General features: G+C 39.0%; 1 protein-coding gene across 2 annotated transcripts; it reads right to left on the bottom strand.

Annotated features, from left to right (window-relative positions):
- Positions 1-445: 445 nt before the first annotated feature.
- LOC149007259 (uncharacterized) lies at positions 446-16,202 on the bottom strand. 2 transcript variants are annotated; one of them, XM_089164771.1, is made up of 8 exons: positions 15,468-16,202; positions 15,314-15,346; positions 14,831-14,887; positions 12,742-12,867; positions 12,328-12,603; positions 7,042-7,320; positions 6,323-6,595; positions 446-4,853 (listed from the first exon to the last, which is right to left on the bottom strand). In XM_089164771.1, the coding sequence occupies exons 1-8, from the start codon at positions 15,735-15,737 to the stop codon at positions 1,002-1,004; spliced, it is 5,166 nt and encodes a 1,721-aa protein (XP_089020897.1). In that variant the 5' UTR covers positions 15,738-16,202; the 3' UTR covers positions 446-1,001. The 2 variants fall into 2 exon arrangements, with proteins under 2 accessions (XP_089020897.1, XP_089020899.1); XM_089164773.1 differs by lacking the exon at positions 7,042-7,320 and having other exon boundaries at positions 447-4,853.
- Positions 16,203-16,597: the final 395 nt, after the last annotated feature.

Genomic DNA, 16,597 nt, shown 5'->3' with positions numbered 1-16,597 from the left:
TCTTTTTTTTTTTTTGGTCAGAATACTAACTACCCTTTCATGTGTTAAAAGTTGACAATGATAATGCTTGATTCTTCTTCAGTGCATTCAAGTGACTGGAGACGTTTCTAGCGTACAAAAAATAAGTTGACTTTTGTGGGAATTAATGGGTGGGAAGAGCATCAAGACTAAATTCGATTGGTCACAAATTGGTAAGTGAGAATAAAAAGTGAAGAAAACTTTCTTCATATTCTGTACATGGTCGTGTGCACTGGAGACACCATTAATGAAAAGTGAAGAGAACCACACGTTCATCTCCAACATCTCCGTTGCCACCACCCACCTGTGGCCTGACCTCTGCCTTCACCCAGATTTGCATCTTGCTCCCCTGCCATTACCCAGATTGACAAAATTCCTGTATGAATAAGAGGAAGAGAGAAAAAGAACAGGAGCTTGAATGAGACTAGACGATGACCAATATTGTACAGACAACGGCCTTGGGCCCTTGGAACTCTTTAACTTCTCAAGTTTTCAACTCCCATTTTGTATCATTATGAAAGATTGAGTTGAAGATTAGAACCTTTTCCATCACAGGAGTTTCGTGATGCTTGCAGAAATCAAAAGATAGATAAGTGGAGTACGTGCAAATTAGTGCAGTAGCAGCAGAAAAAACTAGCAAACCGTTGCACATTACATCTTTTCTGGATCCTCGTAGCAGCATATGGATATGATCTAGTGATGGAATCTTCAACCCTATGAATGAATCCAATGAAGACATGGCAGTGACTTTTGTTTCTCTGGTTCTCAAATTTACCCGCACTTTTTTCTTGCATGAAGATGTGGCTTCATGCCTCCATAATGATGAAAATGGAGAGAAATTTAAAATGTTTTTTTTCACCAAATGAGCTCCTTATTAAATATTTACAAGAAAACCAAACAGGATCACCAAACTAAACACTGAAGAGCTACTTGATGCGGGTGGTGAAAATATATATACTTATTACACACAACATTGCATATTGTCATATATTCACCAAATCGGCTTCCACCCTACATTCCATCATTTTTCGGCTTGGTGTCACATGATCCTCTACAGGACCCAAAGATGAGGCTTCCTTCTTCTTTTCCTGTTCACAACTGTTGGCTGCTAGGCTTTCTATTGGATCAATCATCTTATGCTGTAGCATACTGACATTCTCATCATCATTAGCTGCTAGGCAGTCATTCAGATAAATCATTTCACCCTGTTGCATACCAACAGTCTTGCTGTTGTTAGCTGCTGCTCTTTCTTCTGGATGAATCATAGGATCATTTGCTGCTGGGGCACTGATTTCTTTCTCGGCTTTTTCCGATTTCTCCAGTTTCCGCTTGTGCTTCTTTCCCAATATGTGTTGGTCCAAAACAACCTTGATTTTACAGTCAATCCTGCAGATTTCACACCATGCAGACTGCACAACAGTATTGCCATTGTCAACGACTGGGTTACCTTTAAGGCCAATCACCAGATCTTTTGCTGCTGCAGCTGATGTAGCACCTGGGGCACTTGCTTCTTCCTTTGATTCTTCCAATTTCTCCAGCTGGTTCCTGTTCTTGTTTCTCAATTTGCATTGGTCCAATTCAACCTCATTGTTAGCTGCTGTGCTTTCTTTTGGATCAATCATTTTATCCTGCACATCGACAGTCTCGTCATCATTGGCCACTGAACTGCCGTGTGAGTCAATCATTTCACCCTGCTGCACACCAAAAATGTTGTTGTTGTTAACTGCTGGGCTTTCTTTTCGACCAATCATAGGGTTGTTTGCTTCTGGGGCACTGGCTTCTTTCTCTGATTCTTCCAAATTCTCCAGGTTCCTCTTGTGCTTCTTTCCCAACATGTGTTGCTCCAAGACAACCTTGCTTTTACAGTCAGTCTTGCAGATTTCACACCATGTGGACTGCACAACAGTATTGCAATTGTCAACTGCTGGGCTTTCTTTTGTATCAATCAAAGGATCCTTTGCTACTAGGGCGGAAGTAGCACCTGGGACACTAGCTTCTTCCTGTGATTCTTCCAATATCTCCAGGTTGTTCTTGTGCTTCTTTTTCAATTTGTGTTGGGCCAAGACATCGTTGTTGTTAGCTGCTGGGCTTTCCTTCAGAACAATCATTTTATCCTCTAGCATACCGACAGCCTTGCCATCATTAGCAGCTTGACAGCTGCTTGGATCAATCATTTCACCCTGTTGCACACCAACAGTCCTGCTGCTGTTTTCTGCTAGGCTTTCTTTTGGACCAATACCAGGATCCTTTTCTGTTGGGGAACTGGCTTCTTTCTCTAATTCATCAACTTTCTGAAAGTTCCTCTTGTGCTTCTTTCCCGATATATGTTGCTTCAAGATAGCCTTGCTTTTACAGTCAATCTTGCATATTTCACACCATACAGACTGCACGACAGTCTTGCAATTGTCAACTGCTGGGCTTTCTTTTGGACCAATGACCAGATCCTTTGCTAGTGGTGCCAATGTAGCACCTGGGGCACTGACTTCTTCCACTGATTCTTCGAATTTCTCTAGGTTGTTATCGTGCTTCTTTCCCAATTTGTGTTGGTCCAAGACAACCTCGTTTTTAGCTTCTGGCCTTCCTTTTGAATCAATTGTTTTACACAGAAGCATACAGACAATCCTGTCATCATCAGCCGCTGGGCAGTCGTTTGGTTCAATCATGTCACCCTGTTGCACACCAACAGTCTTGCTGTTGTTAGCTACTGGGCTTTCTTTTGGACCAACAGCATCATTTTCTGCTGGGGCACTGGCTTCTTTCTCTGGTTCTTCTAATATCTCCAGGTTCCTCTTGTGCTTCTTTCCCAATACATGTTGCTCCAAGTCAACATTGCTTTTACAGTCAATCTTGCAGATTTTACACCATGCGCACTGCACAACAGTCTTGCAATTGTCAACTGCTGGGCTTTCTTCTGGACCAATCACCAGATCCTTTACTGCTGGGACCAATGTAGCACCTGGGACACTGGCTTCTTCCTCTGGTTTTTCTAATTTCTTCAGCTTGTTATTGTGCTTCTTTCCCAATTTGTGTTTGTCCAAGACAACCTTCCTGCCACAGTCAACCTTGCAGGTGTCACACCATGAGGACTGCACAATAGTCTTGCACTCATTAACTTGCAGGCTTTCTTTTGGACCTATCACATGATGCTTTGCCGCTGGGGCACTGGCATCTTTCTTTAATTCTTTTAGTTTCTCCAGGTTCTTCTTATGCTTCTTTCCCAATTTGTGCTGGTCCAAGACATCCTTGCTGTAACAGTCAATCATGCAGATTTCACAACACGTGTACTGCACACCAGTCTTGCCCTCGTCAATTGCCAGGCTTTCTTTTGGATCAATAATATTCTGTGTTGTTGGGGATCCTGTAGCAGCTGGGGCATTGGCTTCTTTCTTTGATCCTTCCGGTTTCTCTGGTTCCTTATGCTTCTCTCCCAGTTTGTCTTGCTCCAACGCATCCTTGTTACAGACTTCACACAATGTGCATTGCACAATGGTCCTCACCTCATCAGCTGCTGGGCTTTCTTTTGTACTAATCGCAGGATCCTTTGCTACCTGGCCCACTGTAGCAGCAAGTGCATTCGTTGATTCTTCCAGCTTATTCTTGTGCTTCTTTTGCAATTTGTGTTTGTCCAGGACATCATTGCTCCCACAGTCGATATTGCAGATTTCACACCATGCAGTTTGCAGAATTGTCTTGTCCACATTAACTGGTCGGCTTTCTCTTGGATCAATTCCATGATGCATTGCTGCCGGGGCCCACCATCCAGATTGCACAACAGTTTTGCCCTCGTTAACTGCTGGGATTTCCATTGGATCAATCACATTAAGCTTTGTTTCTGGTGTCTCTGTAGCAGCTGAGGCACTGCCTTCTTTGTTTGATTCTTTTAGTTTCTCCATATTTTCTGTGTGCTTTTGCAATTCAGGTTTGTCCAAGATAAAATTGCTTTGACAGTCAATCATGCAGATATCAGACCAGGCAGACTGCAGAGCAATCTTGTTCTTGCCAGATGCTGGGCTTTCTTTTGGACCAAACACAGGATCCTTTACTACTAGAGCCACAGTAGCAGCAGAGCCACCAGCTGCTGCTGGGCTTTCTTGTGAAAAAAGCATGGGATCCTTTGCCGCTGGGGTGACTGTAGCTGCAGGAGCACTGGCTTCTTTTCTTGATTTTTCCAGTTTCTCCAGGTTCTTCTTGTGCTTCTTTTGCAATTTGTGTCTGTCTAAGAGATCATTGCTTTTGCAATCAAAATTACAGATCTCACACCAGGCGGACTGCACAACAATCTTGCCCTCGTCAGCAGCTGGACTTTCTTTCGGACCAATCACAGGATCCTTTGCTCCAGGGGCCACTGTGGCAGCAGCAGCGCTGACTTCTGTCTTTGATTCTAACAGTTTTTCAAGCTTCTTCTTGTGCTTCTTTCCCAATTTGTGGTGGTCTAAGACATCCTTTTTACTACAATCAATCTTGCAGATTTCAAACCATGCAGACTGCATAATGGTCTTGCTTGTGTCAGCTGCTGGGCTTTCTTTTTGACCAGTAATGGAATCCTCTGCAGCTAAGGCCGCTTTGGCAACTTGGGTGATTGCTTCTTTCTTTGATTCTTCCAGCTTCTCTAGCTTCTTATTGTGCCTCTTTCCTAATTTGTGTTGGTCCAAGACTTCCTTGCTGCCACAGTTAACGTTGCAGATTTCACACCACACAGACGTCACAATTTTGGTTTTCTCTTCACCCTTTTGTGAGGTGTCATTCATAGCCAAATGATTATTTGAATTGCTCCAACCAAGAGTATTGGGATTTGCTGCAGGCAATGGCTGTGTCCTGTTAGGCATTATACTAGCCTGCATGGTTACCAGCAAGGAAGAACTTCATTAAAGGCACGAGCCTAGCAATCTAAGAAGTGAATAGATGCAATTGAAAAAGAAATTTGATTCCAAAAATGTATGAAAAAAAGAACAAAAAGCAGAACAGGGAAAAGTCCAGGTTCAAGAGACAAATTTACTTCATATTAAAGCAGAGAATGAGTACATAGGAGGATATGGAAAAGATGATGACGCCAACCCAAATCGCATTCATGTCATATCACCATCACAACGAATAGACCAATCAAGTGGAACTTCCTGAACAAGATCTCATCCAGAAGAAGTGTTCACCCATAGGGACAAATAAGATGTCTGGATCTGTGACCATACACATCTGTGAGGGTGTGCTGTGCAATCTTCCTAAGTTTTGTCAGAGTAGTAATCTAGAGAAGCAACCAATGGAGCCATAACTTTACACTGGCTGGCAATTCAGGCAGCAAAGAAAGAATGAGAAGAATGGCAATGATGGGGCCTACCATCTTGCTGTGATTTTTTAGCTTAGGTAAATAAGTGAAAAACCAGAACCAAGAGATCCTTATCCTTTCTCCTATTGGGAAGGTTGCTCACCACGACTTGTTAAAAACACCACCTTAATTTGATAGCCTTTGAAACTCTGATGGAATAGATGGCACTGTAGTTCCTGCAATTCTTCTTCCACCATGTGGAATGCTGACTTACTAAACAAACTGAACCTCTGAATGGGAACATAATACCATGCATTGGTCAAGGTTCAAATGTGGCCTCCGATCCAATCACATGAATCACCTAATATTGCACATTCTTCTTTTCCCTCCCTACCACCCTTCCTTTCTGTTTTGATGGTCCCAAGTCAGATCAGAGGCTCAACATGGCACATAACAAGTGAGAGTGGAAGTCACTTCCTCCAGAATATGGGCCCACTTGACCTGCCACATAGCTGAAATGACTGATGAAGTTGCAACTGCCGACCTACACCCACTCACAAGCTTACTTTTGTAGGGATCAGGCTTGTGCTATGCTAAAACCAGGTTACTAAAACTGTTCTTTAAGTGTGCTTAGATAGAGATGCTTACATAATTGAATTAACCCAGGTTTAGATTCAATTCAGCCCATGATAACCAATCAAGGACTGTCCTATCATGAGTAGGGTTAAGCTACCAAGATAATAAGTTACAGCATTACACATCATTGTAGTTGCTATTTGCAATCATCTATGCAACCACGGGCCAAGAAATTAAAGAAGCATAGCACACCCGCTTCAACCTGTTGGATCCTCTAGTTATACTCTTATAATTTTGCAAATTAGTTGTGGCTTTGCCCCTTTAGCTGCTTCTTGTAACATCTTTTAGTTCCTCCCAAGTCCCAACAATAAAGTGTCACCAAAGAAAAAGAATTTTCTTATTGCACACGTGGGAGAAAAAAAGAAGAAGAAAGAAAATTATAACCAATTGATGATGAATAACATTTACCTGATATCCATTCCATTCAGTATTTGGATATATTCCACGAGGTGGAAGCATCACTGGCACAGAAGTATTAGCAGCATCTAGAAAAGAATTGTTCTCATTCAGTGAAGACAACCAAAATGTTGAAGCCAGTTGCAAAGCACCAGATGGGTGCAACGAGACAGAACCAGAAGGAATATCACATCCTTCGGCAGTAGAATCTGGGCAATGAAGCCTGCAGTTGGGTACATAATTGTAGGAACCATTATGCATATAGTATGGGTACTCTCTGTCTCCCTTCAATACAGAAAAAACATTGTGACAAAATATCAGTTTAGTTGCTCAAACAAAGCCAAATAGCCATAGATGTAAGACACGTGATCCTCAAAAGGAAACAGTAATAATAATATTACCACTCTAATTGGCAAATTGAGAAGAACTGATCTAGATAGAGATGCTTAAACATCTGAAATTGTTTAAGCCTATGCATAGATTCATAATATACCCCACACTTACAGCCTTAGACCCCCTCCCATTTGAATCATCAATGCTTACTATGTACAATATTGAAAACTAGCTGTGGACTGCCTTTTTGTTGCTTCTTCTAACATTTTTTTTTAAAATTCCAGTCCCACCAAAAACTGTTACCCATTAAAAACAAGGGAAAAGCATCTAGCAAAACAATATTTCCCCAAGCTAAAAGAATACACTTATGAAGAAAGCCAATCATGAATAGAATCAACCTGATATTCATTCCATTCAGAGCTTTTTTGATACATCCACTCAGGTGGAGGCATCATTGATGCATAAGAATTGGCAGCATCTAGGTAAGGAACTGTCTCACTCAGTGGGAGAGACCAAGATGTTGAAGCTGGTTTCCATGCACCAGCTGGATGTAATGACACAGAATAAGAGGGAATATCACCATGTCCGAAAGCAGTAGGATCAGCATAATGAAGCCTGCAGTTGGATCCACACTTGCAAGAACCAGTATGCAAATGGTACGAGTAGTCTCTCTCATCCTTTGACAGAAAACATCACCACACATTTTAGTGTACTTACTCAAGAATCCAAATAAATGACAGGTACACATATAAGACATATTAGCCTCAACGAATAGGATGGAGCAAGAGAAGTGACCGAGTAATAAACTAATAACGCGGGTCATATTGGCAACTTGAGAAAGTTAAAATCTAGATATAAACGTTTATATTGTTGAAATATTATTGAGCCTATGCATGGATTCATGTAGATTCATATCCAACCACATGAAGGTTGTTTGATCATGACTTAAGATTAAGCAAGCAAATTATAGCATTTTATAGTTAAAAACTTTATCATGAAGGGGAACCTATAGTTAATGGTCACAGTTTGTGTTATGTTTGATCATGACTTATGATTAAGCTAGTAAATCATATCATTAGACATTGCTAAGAACAATTATGAAGGGGAATATATAGTTAATGGTCACAGTTTATGTTATGTTATGTTAGTCTTACAGAAAAAATAATGAATTATTGTCAGTTCTTGGTGGTTGCATACCCTGGCCATACTGGTTCTTTTAAATTGACAAAAAGACTTTGTGAAGGAGACCTGTTATCACCTAATCTGTTTATTCTAGTAGAGGAAGTACTAAGCAAGGGTCTTACAGCTCTATTTACAAGAGAACGTGCCATCATCTGCCTCAGGGATGCCCAACTATTTCTCACAGTTAAAACCAGGTTGAAACCTGTTTTTTTCTTGGAAAAACTCTAACATGCCATGTGCTGCCAAAACTGGTCAAAGCTACCAAAACAAATTGAAATTTGTTGAAACATGAGCTGGTCAAAACTGGTAATAAATGGTTGAAACTTGGTATTTTTTGTTGATTACCAAAATGTGCAAAATATATCGAACAAAACTGCAAGTGTTGGCAAAGAATTAGAACCACATATTTATCTGTCTCCTTTGTGAATGCTACTATTTGCTTTCCTAGGGAAGGATTCACGATGTGGTTATTGCTTCTATGATATATCTGCTTGCGGTTGATATTTTCTTCCACTTATTTTTCCTGTTGCTGTCTGGATTAATTCAATACAAAATTTTCCTATTGCTGCCTGAATAAAGTTCTCTTTGTGGACACTGATATCTATGACTGCTACAAATGTTAAACACTATTTCTGCCATTAAAACCTATTCTTTTTCCAAGCTGATACATACCCCCCCCTAGAGGGTAAGCTTTAAATACTTGTTGAAGTATATACACTTGGGCTATTTACTGTTCACGACACTATTGTTGTGTGTCGTGAACAGTAAAAAAATCTGTTTTTACTGTTCACGGTACTGTTCACGTGCACATAAAATATTTGTGTTACTGTTCACGTGAACAGTATATGCTAGTGATGCTACTCTACTTTCTATTTCTAATGTTGGAGTCTTGCTACATAAGTTTTGGGAGTTTATAAAAAGCATAATTTCTATTTTGGTAGTAGTTTCTATTTTCAGAATTTTCTATTTTAGGAGCTAGGAAGTTACTAAAGTTGTAATTTTTTGTTTCCTTTTTCTAGAGGACAATTACTTGTCTCTCAAGTTGTATTAGATTCATTAGAAGCTATAAATAAAAGGGCTCTGTGATTCTAGACTCTTAAGCAAGAATCACGAGCCTCTTCTACTAGTTCTTCATCTCTCTTCTCTTTTTCTTCTTCTCTCTTTTCTTTGGTCAAGTTCAGCTGCTGTTTTGATTATTTAATGCTTGTTTTCTAACATGGCATCAGAGCAAGTTTAATCAACTTAGGGACCGTTTTCTCTCTCTTGGCTGCCCAGTTTTTTTTTTTTTTTTTTTTTTTCCTTTTTCTTATCTAGGGCAGCCCCAACCTTCGCTGCAGTAATTGTGCATGGTTGTCCTTCTTCTTTAACTTTTGAAGCACCAAGTATCTATGTATTAATACTACAAAAAGGCGGCAGCCCCAACCTCGCGCCAGTAATTGTGCATGGTTGTCCTTCTTCTTTAACTTTTGAAGCACCAAGTATCTATGTATTAATACTACAAAAAGGCCCTAAGCTTTCTGGGGATATGTCTACTTATTTGATTTAACTGAGGCTGCTACTACCCTTTTTTTGTGTGCAAATCTGAAGTTCAATCGCACTATACTTGATGTCTTGGGATTCCTCTTGATTCTTGCAAAGATATGCCCATAATTTGGATTGCAAGACCTAAGTATTGTCTTCCATTGTTTGTGCTATAAGTTTAGTTGCAAGTCGTATACTAGTACCCCTGTTTCATTGAATTTCTCTCTTCTGAAAAATTCTGCTGCTACCTTCTTGCTTTACTACTTCTTCCGTTGTTTATTTCAGAATCAAGTTTAGCCTTCTTTTTATCTAATACTTCTACAAAGACCTAGAGGACTATTTTTCCTTCATATCGAGATCTATTAGAGTTTCAAATCTAGCAGAAGTTTGCTGCTATGGTCCGAGATCTGATATTATCTGCTATTGCAAAGAATCGTTATTGCACTTCTTCCGAGTGGATTGCTGCAACGACTACTGCAATTTTGAAATTCCAAGCTGGTTCAATATATTTTTTTTCCTGATCTAATTTGCTCCTGCCTAAGGGTTAGCGGTGGTCCATAATTTTTTTCCCCCTTGGTGCACAAGACTTTGTCCTGTGAGACGATTTTCTGCTGCTTGATCAACTTTATTGGTGAATAATACACTGCTCTGTGGCTGCTACTTTTCCTTCTTGGGTTTCTTTTGTGTTCATACTTTAAGATGCTTGTCACTGGTCATCATTAATTGTCCACGTGTAATGCTACATGTGAGGGGGAGAATGGTACCTTATTCTATATCTACTCAAGATGTGCTGATGGATATTATTTGTGAAGATCTTTGTCCTCAACTTATGGCATTCTACAACGATATCATTACATGTCTTTACCTATATTGTCCTTTACCTAACTACTTGGTTTGTAGTAACCCATACTACCTTACCTACTTGGTCCGCAGTAACCAATACTGTCTTTTACCTTACCTACTTGGTCCACAGTAACTCATACTGTCTTTTACCTTACCTACTTGGTCAGAAGTAACCCATATTGTCTTTCACCTTACCTACTTGGTCCGCAGTAACCCATACTGTCTTTTACCTTATCTATTTGGTCCATAGTAACCCATACTACCTTACCTACTTGGTCCACAGTAACCTATACTGTCTTTTACCTACCTACTTGGTCCACAGTAATCAATATTGCCTTTTACCTACCTATACTTTGCCTATTACTTGCCTTCTTGTGAAGCATTTATTTGGACATTGGAGTTGCAATTTTGAAGATTTAGCGTGGATATTTCTCCCTACTACCGACATTACGTGGATAATGTTTTTTGCCGAACTACTACTTAAGTTCTTGTGAAGCATTTATATGGACTTTGGAGTTACAATTTTGAAGATCTAGTGTGGATATTTCTCCCTACTACCGGCATTATATTGATAGTGTCTTTGATCCTGCTATACTTATGACTTTGTTCTTCTTCAACATCGTCGATTGTTCTCAATATTGGATGGTTCTATTGATACGAACAATTAAAGTTTTTTTAAGTTGGTGTTGATTATCTCCTGGGTGAAGTTTTCTCAATGTTTATCGACATCTGTCATTGCTACACGATTCAAGATTGGTGCTACTTTTCAAGTTTATTCTTATTGTGCAAGCTAAAGTTTTCTTTGTGTACACTCCAGTTTGAGGGGGAGTGTTGAAGTATATACGCTTGGGCTATTTACTGTTCACGACACTATTGTCGTGAACAGTAAAAAAATCTGTTTTTACTGTTCACGGTCCTGTTCACGTGAATAGTAAAATCTGTGTTACTGTTCACGTGAACAGTATACGCTAGTGATGCTACTCTACTTTCTATTTCTAATGTTGGAGTCTTGCTACATAAGTTTTGGGAGGTTTTAGAAAGCATAGTTTATATTTTGGTAGTAGTTTCTATTTTCAGAATTTTCTATTTTAGGAGCTAGGAAGTTACTAAAGTTGTAATTTTTTGTTTCCTTTTTCTAGAGGACAATTACTTGTCTCTCAAGTTGTATTAATTCATTAGAAGTTATAAATAAAAGGGCTTTGTGATTCTAGACTCTTAAGCAAGAATCACGAGCCTCTTCTACTAGTTCTTCATCTCTCTTCTCTACTTCTTCTTCTCTCTTTTCTTTGTTCAAGTTCAGCCGCTGTTTTGATTATTTAATGCTTGTTTTCTAACAATACTCTATCATGAGGGCAAACTAAGATAACCTTAAAAGAAGTGGTGAGAAAGGATATGCATAGCTTAGGCCTTGTACCTAGTATGAGCTCAAATAGAGCTGATTGGAAGGCAAGGATCCATGTAGCCGACCCTCATAGTGGGGAAAAAGCTTCTTCTTGTTGTTGTATGAGGGCAAGTCTTTAGTCAGTAATCATGGTTTACAATTACGCATGTCAATCATCGTTCTCTACTTTTGTGTTTGGCTGTAAGGGTAATTTGACTTCTAGGAGGACCCTTTGAGTCAGTGTAAGACTGTAAGTAATGGAACTAGGTTATGATAGGTTCTACTTTGAATCTTATCATTTCTCAAGTTTCCCCCTTATTCTTGTTCTTCTTTCTCTCTTTACCTTTCTGTTTTACTTCACAGGTACCTGTTGTTAATATCAGGTTGTATTACATAAAACATTGTCATTGTTTATTATTTATCATCATCAATGGAACTCCTGGCCTGGAAATTAAAAATACTAACCCCCTCCTTTTCCTCTTTGAATCCTCTATGCTTACTCCAATGTATAATGTTGTAAACTAGCTACAGCTTTGCTGCTTTGGTGGCAGCTTTTTTTTTTTTTTTTTTTTTTTTTTGTTAGATTTTGTGTTTCGTCTACCTATAACTTTCACCAATTTATTTTTAAAAAAAAAGAAAAGAAGGAAATTGTCCCCCATTAAAAACAAGGAAGAAGTATCTAATCAAATGGATTTCCCTTGTGCTATCCAGGTGCAGTTTATGAAGAACAGAGAGGGAAATCATAAATAAAATTTACCTTATATCCGTTCCATTCTATATTTGGATGCACCCCTTGAGGGGGAAGCATCATTGGTGCAAAATGATTGGCAGCATCTAGGTAAGGAGGCATCTCAATTTGTGGAGAAGAAATAGATGTTGGAGCTTCTTGTGATTCACCAGAAGAATTTAATGACTTGGAACAAGGAGGAATATCATCTTCACCAACAACAGTAGGATCTGGATGATGAAGCCAGCAGTTGGATCCATATTTGCAGTAACCAGTATGCATGTAGTATGGGCACTCACTCTCCCCCTTTCACACAGAGAAAACATTAAGGCACAACTTCAGTATACCGATTTGAATAGAGCCAAATAAATGGCTGCTAAAATATAAGCTATTCTATACTCAAAGGAGTGGGTGGAACAAGAAAACTGATTAGAGTAACATTACCGGCCTAATTGGCAAGTCAAGAAAGTTAAAGTCTTGAGGTGGTGGTGGTGCTACCATGGGATTTTCCCTTGAATGATTGTATCTACGTGCTTCTCCGAAAACATACTCTCCTGACCGCAGATGACACTACAACAGCCAGAGAATACTATAAATAGAAGAACATCCATTATTGATATTATAAGCAGCAACAAGCATTATATATAAAATAAATGAGAGGGAGTGAAACAACCCATGGAAAAGCATCACCATGAGCCAAACTTGATCCCAGCCACCCTTGCAGAATACCCTCTATCCTGCCTGTCAGTACCACACTTGCACACACAACATGGTAGGGAACACAGACTGGTTCTTTTTTATGGATATAACATCCTTCAATACCAACACAAAACGATGCAACACCATACTATCAAGCATTCCCCTAAATGGAGTAGAATTCAGGTAGTAGGAATCCCCATGGAGAAATTGATGCAGAAAAATTTAAACAAATATTATAGCCTTGGATATAACATCCTCCGTTGATGTATGGTGTAGAGTGTTAGGCTGTTAAAAAGAATCATATAGAAACTCAGTGTAGCAGAAATGAAGATGCTAAGATGGATGAGTGGCAAAACTAGGATGGATAAGATAAGAAATTATCATATTAGAGTTGGTCTAGGAGTTGCTCCCATAAGTGATAAGCTTCGAGAAAGTCGTTTGAGGTGGCACGGCCACGTTCAACGGAGACCTATAAATGCCCCTGTACGGAGAAGTGATATAATCCATATTGAAGGAACTAGAAGAGCTAGGGGTAGACCTAAGATAACCTTAGGAGAAGTGGTGAGAAAGGATATGTATAGCTTAGGCCTTGTATCTAGCATGGCCTCGAACATAACTGATTGGAGGGCAAGAATCCATGTAGCCGACCCCATTTAGTTGGGACAAGGCTTGTTGTTGTTGTTGTTGTATTATAGCCTTGAGATTTTGGGGGAACAATCCAGAGGATGTAATATTTATGAAAATACCTGGTAAACTTCTGTTGATCAGAAATTAAAATCAGCAGGGATGAGAGGAATCCGAGCGGACCAGTATTGCTGAGATAGAGGACAAAGAAATCCAAACAAATGGAACCCAATCCCAATTAAATTTAGCATCATAACAATGCATCTTAGGAAGGGAGGATCCTTCCAACTTTTAGTTATGACCAATTAGTACAGAGTTGAAACATTGTCAACAAATCAATTCTGTTGTCTTGAATATCATGAAAAATACCAGCTTACAAATGTTAAAATGGAAAACAAGAAGACAGGCAAGTAACTACGGTAAAGAAGACAGATTCAAAGCCATGTCATGCATCGTTCAAATAATGCAAAAATACCCAATCTAAAATACCAATAATCAAAAACATGGAAATGGATCTGGTGGATTGGATGCATATTCACAGCCATTATGGTTCATGTCTAGCATGAGTATTTTAGCTGAAATGAAAGATTCAGGTATCACATGTATCTTGTACAAAAAACCTGTTTGCAGTTAGGCTTATAAAATGATGTCATGCCCATTCAGTGAAGTATATGGTTATAGGAATATTGGTCTCACTAATACCAAGATAACACTGATTAGCCAGTACAGTTCTGTTTTGCCTCCTTTTTCTCTAAATCCATTCTATTTTTCTTTTTCACAAATTGGTTCTTGATCTGGACCATTACACCAATATATGATCAGAATTGGTATTGGCCTGTGCTGAAACCAATATGGACCAGCTGATTCAGACTGATCAAGTGCCAACTCTTTGAACCATGGTGGAGTACAAACTCCAACCACTAATATAGAGCATGTGATTCCTGATAGACAGCAGTACCTTATGAGTAGAATTAAGAAGAACACAGTGGTAATTAATTCTGTGACTCAACCAAACATAATACCAGTGTCCAGGAATTTGTCCCTCTTTTTTTGGGCTTTGGTGGAGAAGGGGGGGGGGGGGGCAGGTTATTTATTTACAATTGAAGCAATAATAGTTCCAGGGAATTTGCAACCTGCGAAACTCAAAGAACATAATGTACGATAGGAACAGAAAATAAGAACTGACTATGCAAAGTAGTTGAACAATAACCTCGCAATTTTGCTGCCCCATTTTCTCTGAACGCTGTTCCTTCTTTTCTTTGATAACCTTTTACATGAATAAAACCATGGACACCAAAATAAGAGAAAGTGAGTTCAGTCTTTATACTTGAATCCTTAACAGATAACTGCCTGTCTAAGTGAACCAACCAGTGAGAAAAGAATACCCAAAATGGGAAAAAAGTTGTCAAAATGTCAGTTAAAAGCCATTTTCTTGAAGAAATCACAACCACAGGAGAAACCAGTAGGTACTACTACTACTTGATTCTAATCAACTTAAACCGGCCCCACCATACCTGTAGAACATGATTCCTCTATGGCATTTCATATTAATTCCTTGCCGGACCCATTATTCAAGGGGATTATCTTATTAAGAGAACAACATAACTAAGACATAAGCACACAGTTTTGGTACCAGAACCAAGATGGATGGGAGAGAAAATTTTGATGGGCACTTGACGAAAAAAAGGCTAACCTGAGCAGAGTCCCGTAAAGCTGAGCTTTGTGCCTACAAAGAAAAGTGATCGCCATCACTACTGGATCACTAATTTTATAAACTTGAAACAGTGTAAAGCGTGCTCGATTAACAAGAAAACAAGCAAACGAATCGAAACTGATAAGGGCAATACCTGGGTTCCCTTTCTGGCAGGAAGGTCACCTTCGAAACTCCAATCTGTAAAGTACTCATCTTCGCCGCCATTATCTTTGTTATCATCTTCCAATCCAAGAGTTCTAAACTCTTCATCAGCGGATAAAAGATGATCAGCAGGAACAACAGAGGTAACAGCTTGGACACGCAGGAATTCTCTTCTAAATTTCTCTAGGGCTTTTCCCAATAGAAAAATAAGAGCAATAACATTACCGCCAAGAGAAAAGAAGTAGAAGAGGAAACTGGCCATGGCAGCATTGATGAAACTACAGAAGCAATCTTACAGCCAAAGGGATATAAAAATTTTGACGTCCCAACTCTCTAAACTCCTGGAAATCTTCTCAAAGAAATCAGAAGCAGAAGCAGGAACTGAACGAGGTAAAAGCAGAATTAATGAAATGGCAATTCATCCACGCTTTAAGTTCTGCCGCCGCCATTGTTGATATGAAATGAGATTTTTAGCGTCTATTCGACACCGATCTCGTCGTCGAAGACCGTAGCTGCTGCTGTAGTTTCATATTACCGGCAATTATGGCCGGGATTTGTTCGATTTTTCACTTTTTCCCTTTTGGCAAAGATTTTCGAATTTTCTTCTTTTAAATAAACAAACCAATTCTATTCAACAAGACAGCTCTCCCTGTACTGTCAGATTCTCTGTGTGAGAAAACTTGGGAGATAAAGAGTCTTTCTTGGCAGAACTACTGCATAAAAGTCAGTCAACAGAGATTTGAAAAAAAAAATTTGTTAGTCTGATTTTTTTTTTTTTTTTGGGTATAACAGTCTGATTTAATATTTGGGATTTTACATTTGAGATGTGGTATCACATAATTTAAGGTTAAAATTGGGCACTTTATTTATTTATTTTTTATTATTATTATTTATTTTTTTTGAATTGAAGTTTATTAGGCGAGTTTTTGTGCACTTTAACTACATTATCAGGAGGATAGCTGCTATATATAATTTTAACATAAGGCACAACTTTGTCTCAGGGGGATTTGCGAACCTAACTTCTCTCTTGGAGATGTCTGTCTTTTATCAATTGAGCCACCCTTTAGAGATTGAGATTTAAAATTCTTGATTGATATCTTTAGATCTCCCAGATTTTAATTT

This window comes from Hakea prostrata, chromosome 8 (assembly GCF_041222555.1).
Source record: "Hakea prostrata isolate BN-2017 chromosome 8, UWA_Hpros_2, whole genome shotgun sequence".
NCBI lineage: Eukaryota > Viridiplantae > Streptophyta > Magnoliopsida > Proteales > Proteaceae > Hakea > Hakea prostrata.
This window is presented reverse-complemented; position numbering and strand designations above follow the sequence as displayed.

What these genes read in the sequence shown, in the direction of transcription:
- LOC149007259 (XM_089164771.1), bottom strand. Translation starts at nt 15,737, where the DNA reads ATGGCCAGTTTCCTCTTCTACTTCTTTTCTCTTGGCGGTAATGTTATT. An exon ending in TAGAATGGAACGGATATAAG is followed by an intron (nt 7,321 to 12,327) that starts GTAAATTTTATT and finishes TTTCTGTCAAAG; the next exon opens with GATGAGAGAGACTACTCGTA. An exon ending in CTGAATGGAATGAATATCAG is followed by an intron (nt 6,596 to 7,041) that starts GTTGATTCTATT and finishes TCTGTATTGAAG; the next exon opens with GGAGACAGAGAGTACCCATA.